Source organism: Chiloscyllium plagiosum, unplaced genomic scaffold, assembly GCF_037043375.1.
Source record: "Chiloscyllium plagiosum isolate Xiang-an unplaced genomic scaffold, Cpla_swu_hap1 HiC_scaffold_23, whole genome shotgun sequence".
In the NCBI taxonomy this organism is placed as follows: domain Eukaryota; kingdom Metazoa; phylum Chordata; class Chondrichthyes; order Orectolobiformes; family Hemiscylliidae; genus Chiloscyllium; species Chiloscyllium plagiosum.
The window spans coordinates 17,387,299-17,399,555 of record NW_028270161.1 but is presented as its reverse complement, the minus strand read 5'-3'; the positions used below and the strand labels follow the sequence as shown (position 1 = coordinate 17,399,555).

The following is a 12,257-nucleotide window of genomic DNA, read 5'->3' as shown; positions in this document are numbered from 1 at the left end:
ACCACTTAAGTAGATTATACATACTAAAAAAACTGGCTGTTAATATCAAAGAGCATATCCCTTTGGTGTCTCAAAGCAAGTAAGGTACTAACTATAGCAAAGACCCTGCACCTGCAAAACCCATAATTTCCAACTTCAAATGTGAATCTGCAATTGGATTATATTTGCTGAATAATCCTGAATGCCTAATGAATTATGCTGACAATCAATTGAGAGTTGTTGGTCAGACTCACAGTATGGCATACTTTTGTGTATTGAAAGCTACATGTTTAACATGCAGGGTATTTTGCATTTGCAGACAGTAACAATATGTGCATGCACTGCATCATTCTCCATGGCAATGCCTCAATGAATCACAATCCATCTGTCAACCAATCAGTACTCTCCTCTTGCAGCTGAAATATTGTTTTATCCCTTGAATTGGTATTCTTACAAATTATCTTGATACAAACAAGATGGAAATACTGTAAGTATTTTTTTCAGCAATACTCAAGTGCCACACTACAAAACAACTATTCCAATATCCATTGCTGAGCAGGTAGGATCAATTGCAAATATGTGGATTTGGTACTTATTTTATCCAGTTCAGAATGATAAACAATTGAGTGAAACTTGCAGGGATTGAAACTCAAAACAGAATGCCTCTCTGTAACATCAATCAACTTACTAATTTATGTATAAAACAAAAACATTCTTGCTCATAGTTGTTACAAAGGTGATTTTGGCTTTAAAATTGAATTAGTGGCTTTAAAGTTGAATTATCGGCTGGTTTATTATGGATGACTTACATGCACTACCTCCCTTGTAATAAAAGACTGTCACTTCTTACCACCAGTCTCTTCTTTACTTCTCTCATTCCTGCAGCACCCGGTAGACGGATCTGCAATCAAATATTATGGACTTCAAAATAAATATATGTTAAATAGAGCAGAAAAGCTGTGGTGTTGAAGAATTGTTCAATTAAATACATCTTAAATAAGAAGTGTTCATTTCTGGAAAGCTTCTCTTAAAAATCACTTAAAACCTAGGTCCTATGCCTATATTTAGAAGTTCTTAGTTAAAAATCACACAATACCAGGTTATAGTCCAACAGGTTTATTTGGAAGTACAAGCTTTCGGAGCGCTGCACCTTCGTCAGGTAGCTAGTAGGGCAGGATCATAGGACACTGAATTTATAGTAAAAGATCAAAGTGTCATTCAAATTATCCGATATATTGAAGAAACCTAGATTGTTGTTAAGTCTTTAATCACTTAAAAATGGGTTGCAGGTTTCAATTCATTAACATGTAAATGCCAGAACTTCTTTCAAGAGATATTCCCAAAATAACTTAAGGTTTTATAAAAAGAAAGTGACATCTCAGCGCAGACAACACATTAAAGGTGTGAGGTTAGAGTCTGTCTGCATTCCAAACTTAAGTCATGCTGATTCTATTTCCAAAGTAGGAATTTATAAAATGTCATATGGACTGATGGCACAGGACCTCCAACAAACATTATACATCAGATATATTGATGACATTTTCTTCCTCTGGACCCATAGTGAGGAGTTACTGAAACAACTACACAGTGATATCAACAGTTTTCATCTCACAATCTGTTTTACCATGGACTACTCTTTAGTATCAGTCTTGTTCTTGAATACACGTGTCTAGCTTCCACCCTAACATATTAAAACAGCCACCCCCTTCGGACAAGCTTTACGCACACGCAGGATCTCTTCAAATCAGGAGGAATGCAGTGGACACCTGAAGGTGCTGACGAACACCCTCATAAGAACAGGAAACAATACTCAAGTCATCGATTGCCAGTTCCGGTGTGGCAAAGCGAGAAACTGTAATGACCTCCTCAGGAAGCAACCATGGGATACGATTGATAGGGTATACTTTATTGTCTGGTACTATGCGGGAGCGGAGTGAAGTGGGAGTTGACACAGGGCATGCTGACACTGGGCACACAGACACAAGATGGCCACTGAGCCATAAGTTGGTCACTCAGCACACAAGATGGCCGCTGAGCTGTTACATGGAAAAATACAGTGAAACATACACAGATACTGCTTGAGGCCAACAGGATACCAGCACAACAGACACAGAACATAGATAATTAGTTTAAGGTGGATGGGGGAGAAAATACACATCAGGAACATTTACTGTCCACCGAAGTGTTTGAATCCAGCCAACACCTTCAATACAATCGTTAACTACCTGAGACTGCATGTATACAAGTGTTAATACCTTAGATTTGCAGTAATGGAAAATGATCTTCCTTCTCAAGAAGAACAATCACAATCAATTACTGCAGCAATGGACTTCTGCTGTAGCTGTTGAAACTAACAATGATTCTGTAACATTCCCCTGAAACTAACAATGACTCTGTAATGTTTACTGTAAACACACCATGCTGTACAAAGAAAGATTTGATATCTGGACCATTATACCATGAAATGTATAAAATATTGTGACATGCGATCCGAGTGTGAGAGAAGGCTCGCAGCTGACAGCCATACTGCTGGATATCTCTCTCTCCCCGGAGCTCTCCTTTTTCTGTACAATAAACTCTGTCATTGAATCCCGATTCTGACTCTGAGACTGGTGATTTTCCCCAATAACAGGAGAAAATATACTATGTTCTTCACAGCCTGCAAAACATTATCAATGAAAATGAGAACCTCGCCAAGATCTTCCCTTCGCCTCCACTTCTCACCTTTAAACAACTGCTAAACCTTAAACAGACCATTGTTTGCAGCAAATTGCCCTGCCTTCACAACAACATCGACCATAACACCATCCAACCCTGTTGTGGCAACCACTGCAAGACGTGTCAGAGTCTCAACATGGAAACTACCATTACATGTGGGGACAGCACCCACCATGTGCACAGCAGATACTCATGTGACTCGGCCAATGTTGTTTATCTCATATGCTGCAGGCAAGGATTCCCCGAGGCATGGTACATTGGCGAGACCAAGCAGATGCTATGACAATGGATGAATGGGCACCATGCAACAATTGCCAGACAGGAGTGTTCCCTCCAGTCGGGGAACACTTCGGCAGTCGAGGACATTCAGCCTTGGATCTTTGGTTGACCATTCTCCAAGACAGACTTCAGGGTACACAACACACAAAGTCACTGATCAGAGGCTATAGCCAAGTTTGGTACCCATTAGGACAGCCTCAACTGGGATCTTGGGTTCATGTCACACTACAGGTGACCCCACTACACTCTACACACACAGACACACAATCATACACACACACACCCTCACTCATGCAAACACCCTCTTACAGGCATATACTCCGTCACACTCGCACACACATTCTATCAAGATTGCACACATACGCACACGCGCACACACACACACTCTGTCTCCCTCTCTCCCCCACATACACACACCCTCACTCCTTCACATTCACACACACAAATATAAGTCTATGGGGTGAATTTGCAGATACACTAGATTACAGTCCCTACAGTGTGGAAACAGGCCCTTCAGCCCAACAAGTCCACACCGACCCTCCGAAGAGTAACCCACCCAGACCTATTTCCCACTGACTAATGCACCTAACGCAATGGGCAATTTAGCATGGCCAATCAACCTGACCTGCACATCTTTGGACTGTGAGAGGAAACCCTCGCAGACTTGGAGAGAATGTGCAAACCCCACACAGACAGTCGCCCGAGGCTGGAATCGAACCCAGGTCCCTGGCGTTGTGAGGCTGCCGTGCGAGCCACTGAGCCACTGTGCCGTCCATTCTATTTTGTTCAAAAAGCACACAACCTGTAGGCAGTCAGTCCATGTGACATTTTATTAATTTCTACAGCAATTTAGATTTGTTCAATTCATTGCATCAGTTGTATGATTTTTTTTACTATAGATTATGTGTCCTTAGATCCTGCTCCACTAGCTATCTGATGAAAGAACAGGGTTATGAAAGCATGTACTTCCAAATAAACCTGTTGGATGATTGACTGGTGTTGTCTGATTTTTAACTTTGTCCACCCCAGTCCAAAACTGGCGCCTCCACACCATAGAATTACTAGACATCCTGTTTGAGTTGTTTATCTCAAGAAATTGAATAATTTGTATTATGTATAAACCTTTTAGACTTTTATCTCTGTATTCTTGTATGTGGAATGACAGAATGCTAGAGCACTTAAGGAAGCCATTCAGCCAATTAATTGTACTTGTTTCAGCTCTGTAAAATATCGACTAAATTATGTAGTTCTCCAACTTTGCCTTTTCCCATGAGTCCTACAAAAAGTTCTCCTTCTAGAATTTATTCATTTCCCTTTTGAATGGTTTGTTGAAACTGCCTCCGTTACCCTTTCCAACAGTGCATTGCAGATCATAACAACTTGCTTAGTTAAAAAAAGTTCTCATTTCATATTCTCATCTCACACCAATGCTTAATGAAATATGGCAGTTGGTTGCAATAGAAAGGTAGGGGAGTGTTTCATATGTCTATATCCCTATCAGGGAACCACAGTGATGAGAATATAGAATCATAGAGTCATAGAGATGTACAGCATGGAATCAGACCCTTCGGTCCAACCCGTCCATGCCGATCAGATATCCCAACCCAATCTAGTCCCACCTGCCAGCACCCGGCCCATATCCCTCCAAACCCTTCCTATTCATATACCCATTCAAATGCCTCTTAAATGTTGCAATTGTACCAGCCTCCACCACATCCTCTGGCAGCTCATTCTATACACGTACCACTCCCTGCGTGAAACAGTTGCCTCTTAGGTCTCTTTTATATCTTTCCCCTCTCACCCTAAACCTATGCCCTCTAGTTCTGGTCTCCCCAACCCCAGGGAAAAGACTTTGTCTATTTATCCTATCCATGTCCCTCATAATTTTGTAAACCTCTATAAGGTCACCCCTTAGCCTCCGACGCTCCAGGGAAAACAGCCCCAGCCTGTTCAGCCTCTCCCTGTAACTCAGATCCTCCAAGTCTGGCAACATCCTTGTAAATCTTTTCTGAACCCTTTCAAGATTCACAACGTCTTTCCGATAGGAAGGAGACCAGAATTGCACGCAATATTCCAATAGTGGCCTAACCAATGTCCTGTACAGCCGCAACATGACCTCCCAACTCCTGTACTCAATACTCTGACCAATAAAGGAAAGCATACCAAACGCCTTCTTCACTATCCTATCTACCTGTGACTCCACTTTCAAGGAACAATGAACCTGCACTCCAAGGTCTCTTTGTTCAGCAACACTCCCTAGGACCTTACCATTAAGTGTATAAGTCCTGCTAAGATTTGCTTTCCCAAAATGCAGCACCTCACATTTATCTGAATTAAACTCCATCTGCCACTTCTCAGCTCATTGGCCCATCTGGTCCAGATCCTTTTGTAACCTGAGGTAACCCTCTTTGCTGTCCACTACACCTCCAATTTTGGTGTCATCTGCAAACTTACTAACTGTACCTCTTATGCTCGCATCCAAATCATTTATGTAAATGACAAAAAGTAGAGGGCCCAGCACCGATCCTTGTGGCACTCCACTGGTCACAGGCCTCCAGTCTGAAAAACAACCCTCCACCACAACCCTCTGTCTTCTACCTTTGAGCCAGTTCTGTATCCAAATGGCTAGTTCTCCCTGTATTCCATGAGATCTAACCTTGCTAATCAGTCTCCCATGGGGAACCTTGTCACACGCCTTACTGAAGTCCATATAGATCACATCCACCGCTCTGTCCTCATCAATCCTCTTTGTTACTTCTTCAAAAAAACTCAATCAAGTTCGTGAGACATGATTTCCCATGCACAAAGCCATGTTGACTATCCAAAAATCAGTCCTTGCCTTTCCAAATACATGTACATCCTGTCCCTCAGGATTCCCTCCAACAACTTGCCCACCACCGAGGTCAGGCTCACCGGTCTATAGTTCCCTGGCTTGTCTTTACTGCCCTTCTTAAACAGTGGCACATTCGATATGACTTTCTGACATTTTCATTATGCACTCCAGTTAAATTATAATTTCTGTAGAAGTGCTTTAATTCTTAATAAACAATTTCAGATGAATTTGTTGTACGATACTGGCTATATAGCAACATGAATAGGTCACTTAGCATTTTGAATCTCTTCTGCCATGAAGTGGGATTGTGGTTGACCTGTGTTTTTTTCCTGATGAAGGGCTTTTGCCTGAAACATCGATTCGAAGCTCCTTGGATGCTGCCTGAACTGCTGTACTCTTCCAGCACCACTCATCCAGAATCTGGTTTCCTGCATCTGCAGTCATTGTTTTTACCTCTGTGTTTTTGCTCCACCTATTTGCATTAATCTGCACCCTTTCATGCCATGGCAGAGCAAAATCTATCAATCTAAAATTTACGATTATTGCAGATATTAGTGTTGCCATTTTTCATAGTTACATAGAAGTAGAAAATATAATTTCTGCAATCCAATTGTGTGTCAGAAATGTATGTTACCAATTTGCAAATGATCAAAGGCAACTTTCCATCGAATCTCGCTAATTTTATTTAATCTACTGTTATTGACTGCGGAGTAGGTGGAGGAGCTCACAATGTTGAACTGGTACAAAACTTAATGTCTACAACGTTTTTTCTGATATTTTTTCAAGAAAGAATGCCTTTGCTTATAATGTTTTAAACCAGGATAAAAGCCCACAAGCGGATGTTGGAAAATTATATATAGGCAATACAAAGTGACCTACCTGTTCCTTCTGCCATGAATCCATTCTTCGCACTCTGACTAAAGGCTTCCCTGAATTCTCTGAGAGATTTTGTTTCAACTGTTTCAAAAGATGAGAGTTTGTGATAAAAACAGTACAAGGTAAGTGTTTAGTACATTTGTGCTTTAAAGAATACTCTTGAATTTTATCTGGCTATCTCTCTGATGCATATCACAACTTCCACCTTGGAACATACAGTATGTTGTATAAATGCAAATTGTACTTCTGTTGTCTTAATCCATAGGGCTTGCTTAATTTGAGAGTGGGATAAAACCAGTGAATGCCTGGAATCTAGTAATCCAGCCAAAGACACGTAGATATTTAATGTGACTACTTCTCTATAAAAGATCTACATGCATTCAAAAATATGAGTGTGCCATAATGATTATCGAAATTTCATGTATTTGTTAATTGTTAAAAATGCGCCTCAACATTGTCTCTCAGTTCTAGATTAGCAGACCTACAGCAAAATGTGATTTTTCTCCACTATATTCACAAGTGTAATGGACCAGGCAAGACCCCCTCAAAACATTTTAAGAAGGTAGCCCAGAAGATACCTTTTCTAGTTGTTTTAAGATGAATATTCCAGGAGTGACGTAGCTGGTCAAACCACTCAGTTTTAAACAAAACAGAAGTTATTTGCACACGAGCAAAAGAAAACTGAATTTAGAATAACATAACTATTTGAAAATCCAACCAGCACAAAACTGTAACTTAACAAAGGACTAATCTAATTTCCTGGAACATCCCATAAACACACCCTTTGGTGAAAAAAGTAAATTCAAACACAGGTTCTTACAGGAGGGAGATGTCAGAGAGAGAGAGAGGATCACCATAGAGCTGTTTTTTGGTCACCAGCTAAAGAATTCTCAGAGCTAGAAAAAACTCTGAACTAGACGAACTGGCCTGTCCTCTTTCATTGTACAAATGTTTTAAAATAAAAAGCTGAAAGTCTTTTCTGATTGTTGACTTAGGCAGCGCCTGTTAGGCATTACTAAAGTAGCCAGTTCAGACATTTCAGCACCTCTGCCTTTACCATCCTGCTTGAAAAAAACAGAATAACCTTGTTAAAGGAGCAGCATCGTCAAACACAACATCCTATATTCTCTGAATAAAATCGTCACTAAGGACAAATTAAATTCAAATTATAATTAGGTCTGCATGTGGTTCCACCAGGAACTTCATTAAGATTTCCCATATATTAAATAGAGAAGGGACATTCATTTCATCAACCGGGACTGGACTTCAAATACCATAAGATGCAAACTCAATAGTACTGTGAGTTCCAAAGCTAGTACTGTTGTTCTACCACTGATCAAATCTTTCCACCAGTGAATTCTTGTGCTTAAAATAGACCCAGTCAAAAGCAGATTTGCATTTCCTTGTGGCCATCTGTATCATATCCTCACCCAGGAAGCTATATACCACAGAGAGACTTCAGGTTGGTTTCTGGGGCATAACATGGGAGAAATGAAATTCCAAAAAAGAACACATCTATTTGATTTGTTGATCCCACATATTTGGATATATCAAGTACAATTAAGTAAGTAAGAAGGAAATATCTAATCTTTATCAGAAAGGACTAAAAATAAATGAAGGGAAGTAGCAAAATATTTTACAATTATAAAACTCAAGGCAAGGTGCTGTAAAGACGTATATTCAGGATGGATAATAGTAAATTTCAGGAGGATAGTGAGAATAAAATTAAGGAAATGAGCAGGCAAAGGGAATTGATGAGCATAAAAGGCTGGAGATTGAGATTTTTATGCATGGTTGTAGAACAGATTGAAAATAAAATCTGGGCACTGGAAGCATTATTTAGAAGAGAAGGCCACTTAGTTTCTGCTGGGGAGAGACTGATACTTAACTATTCCAGGCAATAATATCCTCAAAGACAGGGTTGTAGAAATGAGATAAATTGTTGCTTAATTAAACAAGGACAGTATTCCAGACATAGGAAGGAAACTTGAATCTGGCTGCGTTAAGAAATGAAAAAAATAGTTAATCTGAGTTAATAGTTAACCATTAGGAGTGTATTTTGGATCAACTAGGTAATAAGGAGGAAATTATGAATTTATTGGCAATTTAGAGATGTTGGTGATGAGGTCACCTATCTGAAGAAATACCAAGGTAGATCAATAAAAGACAGTTGGGAAATATGAACATTTTAGGTTATATAATTGATAATGAAATAGATAAAGTAATCAGAGAGTCCAAGACACAGACTGGAAATGAGTAAATTTGAATTGGATGAAAGGAAATCTAGTTCAAAATAATGGGTTAGAAAACTCACAGGTGAAACAGTGGACCAGGAGTGTGAAATGTAAAAACACAATATGGGTAAGAAAAATGTTAAATACAGTCAGACCAAATTACAAGGCAGAAGGAGCCAATATTTCATTAGCTACTGCCTATGCTGAGTTTCAGCTATGAATGCTGCCATTTCTTCAAACGGAACCACTGTGGGAATCATAACCTCAACCTGACATACAATTGACATGAATATGCACTTTCAATGGTTATAACTTCTTGATTTAGTAGAACGGTTGCCTACTCTGGGGTTCATACTATGATTTATGCTTGGACCTCAAAGATAAGAAACTTAAAATGCCTTGAATATAAGGTGAAATAATTTCCTTTGAGCTACTTGAGAGACTTTTTAAGTGTGTAGAAGAAATTGTTTGGTCCCAATTAGAATATTGGATACAGTTTTGATTATCCTTTTATTGGAAATATATTGGATTAATGCAAAGTGTATAGAGAGGATTCACTAAATGTCGACAGAAACTAAAAGTTATTGTTGTAAAGATGGACACAAATTTTTTATTTTCTCCATTGGACCTATGAAATTTATGAGAATCTATAAGATCTGGTAGAGCTTTTGAAATGAAGGAACATTCTTCTTATTTGGTGAAGAGGTAACAAGGAACAAAGACTTAAGACTCATTATCAAGATTCAAATAACAACTTCACATGTCAGAAGAGATTTCCTTCAAATAGATAACTCAAATGCTTAATTACAGTAAGTAATTATTTTGAGAATGTCTATAACATGTTTGAAAGAATTTGGATAATTTTTTTGAAAATGTGTAACTTAAAATGAAAGGAAAAGGGCAAGGAAATGCAATTAGAATTGACAATTACAGTTGAAGCAGTATCAAAACAAATTTGATGGGTCAAATGTCCTTTCTGCTATAATAGCTATGAATTTAATTGTCTTTTGCCTCATTTGCTTTCTATCCTGAAGGCAGTGGCTTGTGTTGTACCACAGATCCAAGGGTATTTCCAGTCTACTTTGTGTCTCAACGAAGTTGCAATTTTCATCCTCAGTTAAGATTAAAATATGTTGTTTGACTACATGAGGCTTTTCAAATCTACAGGATTTCCCTGACTCTTCAAGATTGAAAATTTAATCTCCATGACACTGTGGTGAGTAAAGTGAGGGAAAAGTCAAGGAGACTTTGTTTCAATTCTTTTAAAAATTATTTGAATACCTTAACTTATTAGCTTAAAAGGTCTTTTGCAGATGGAGTGAAATGTTGTTGGGCCAAAAGTCTAATCAGGTAATTAAGAGTTGGTTTCCTGTTCAGTTGTTTTGGAAAGACAGTGGGCTGCAGGATGGACCTGTTGTGCCATGTGGTGAGGGGCATGTGATGCAATTTCTAGGAATATACCCAATCAGAATTTGCGACTCTAAATGATTCAGTCAGAAATGGTTTTACTTCAGATTCTACTTCATATTTGCAAATATATTATAGCAGGATGGCTGAGTAGTGACAAGGATTGGGAACATTTGCTGCTTTTCCTTCACAGGTATATGGAAGCCAGATAAAGTAATATTAGTCATTCTGATTGAGCTTGAAGGACAAAGTTTGAAGATAGTACCTACATGGTTTACATGACCTAGAAATTGGATTGCACCCAAATCAGGGAATTAATCTACTGTCATGTACCTGCTTCAAGAAGCTAAGATCTCCACAAACTGCATCTCAGACCTAAAAAAATGGGCCGTGTGTCCCATCTTTGGATCTAGAATTTCAGTGTCATATCAAACCATACTCCGCAAGTCCTTTCCAATTGTATAACGCATTGGCTGATCTTAATTGGAAATTGTGTCCAATTCTGGGTACCACAGATTGTGGATTGTGAAGTCAAAAGAGAAAAATTACAAGTATGCTGAACTTCAGTCATGTGGAAAGATGGGGTAAGTTGAGAGGTGATTTGATTGAGGTTTTTAAAATCATGAGGGATCAAGGCAAAATACAGACTGTTCTCATTGGTAGAAGGATCTGTTTTAAGGTTATTGGCAAACAAATCATATAGAAAAAACAATTATACTGTACTTAGTGAGGATCTGGAATGCAGTGCCTGAGATTGTGATGGAAGCAGATTCCATCATGGCTTTCAAAAGAGAATTGAATAGTTTTCTGAAGAGGAAAATTTGGAGCGATACAGGGAAAACGTGAGCTGCAGCTCCAAGGAAATTGCTATTACACAGAGCTCAATGGCTTCTTTGTTTGCTGTACATATTCCATGATTTTTTAAATTGTAGAGAAAAACAAATCATCCAGATGTCAAATTAACACTATTCAATATGACCATTTTTTAAAGCATTAATTAAATGCTGGAATATGTGTTTCAAAATGTGACCTTTAGATTATGTATCCATTGAATAGGCAGAATATCCGTTCCCATTGAAACATTCGAGGAAAAACAAGGTAATATCTCTTATTTCTGTAAATGCTTTAGCTTTACCTGAGTTCTGCATTCCTCCAATTCTGGCATCTTGCTCATTGGCAAGTTTCCAAGGCTCCAACATTAGTAGCCCTAACCTCTGCAGCCTTGGTCCTACATGGTGTGAAATTTTCTTCTTAAGCATCATTATCTCCCTTCCTCTCTCTCTTAATTTAAGATGCTCCTTAGCCTTATCTCTTTGACCAAGCTTTTGGTCACCTGTTCTGATATCTCTTTATATAGGTTGGTGTGAAATATTACATTTCTATGATACATCATGGAATATTTTTCTCCATTAAAGGCAACATATAAATGTCACTGGCTATTATTGCAAATGTGTTTAGCCTCGGAGAATAAATTACTGCAGGATATTGAGATTGAAGTAATAGACTGAATCTGTCCCAAAACTACATGGGTTTTTAAAAATTCATTCATGGGATGTGAGCATTGCCCACTTCTTCCAGTTCCGTCTATAAGCACCTTCTAAATTAAGGAGGGATATTTCTGAGTCTTGCCTGGATGACACAGGCAAGTGAATGTTGGAAAACTAAGTGCAGTGATCAAAGTATTGTCTGATATTCAAATATATGTTGCATTCAGTGGATTCTGAGGCCCTCAGCATAAAATCAGGAAATCTTTTGTTAAATTTACAAAATGATTCAATAAATTTTTTAATGGAAACTTTTCACATAAGTTTAAAATATGTGTTTCATGCCTTCTAGATATATTAAATTTGAACATAAGGAAACGCCAATGGGTTCTACTAACCATGTAATCTTCTCCACTCGAATTTCCTTTACAGATCCCTTTCAGATTA

General features: G+C 38.6%; 1 protein-coding gene across 1 annotated transcript in view; it reads right to left on the bottom strand.

The window, feature by feature from the left end:
- The window catches only part of col7a1l (collagen type VII alpha 1-like), a 432,947-nt gene that overhangs the window by 201,372 nt on the left and 219,318 nt on the right, over nt 1-12,257 (bottom strand). Inside the window, exons 67-68 of the mRNA XM_087999395.1 lie at nt 6,689-6,766; nt 830-880 (exon numbers count right to left, since the gene is read on the bottom strand). Of these exons, the coding sequence (XP_087855521.1) occupies nt 830-880; nt 6,689-6,766 (129 nt within the window). The remainder of the gene's footprint in view (nt 1-829; nt 881-6,688; nt 6,767-12,257) is intronic.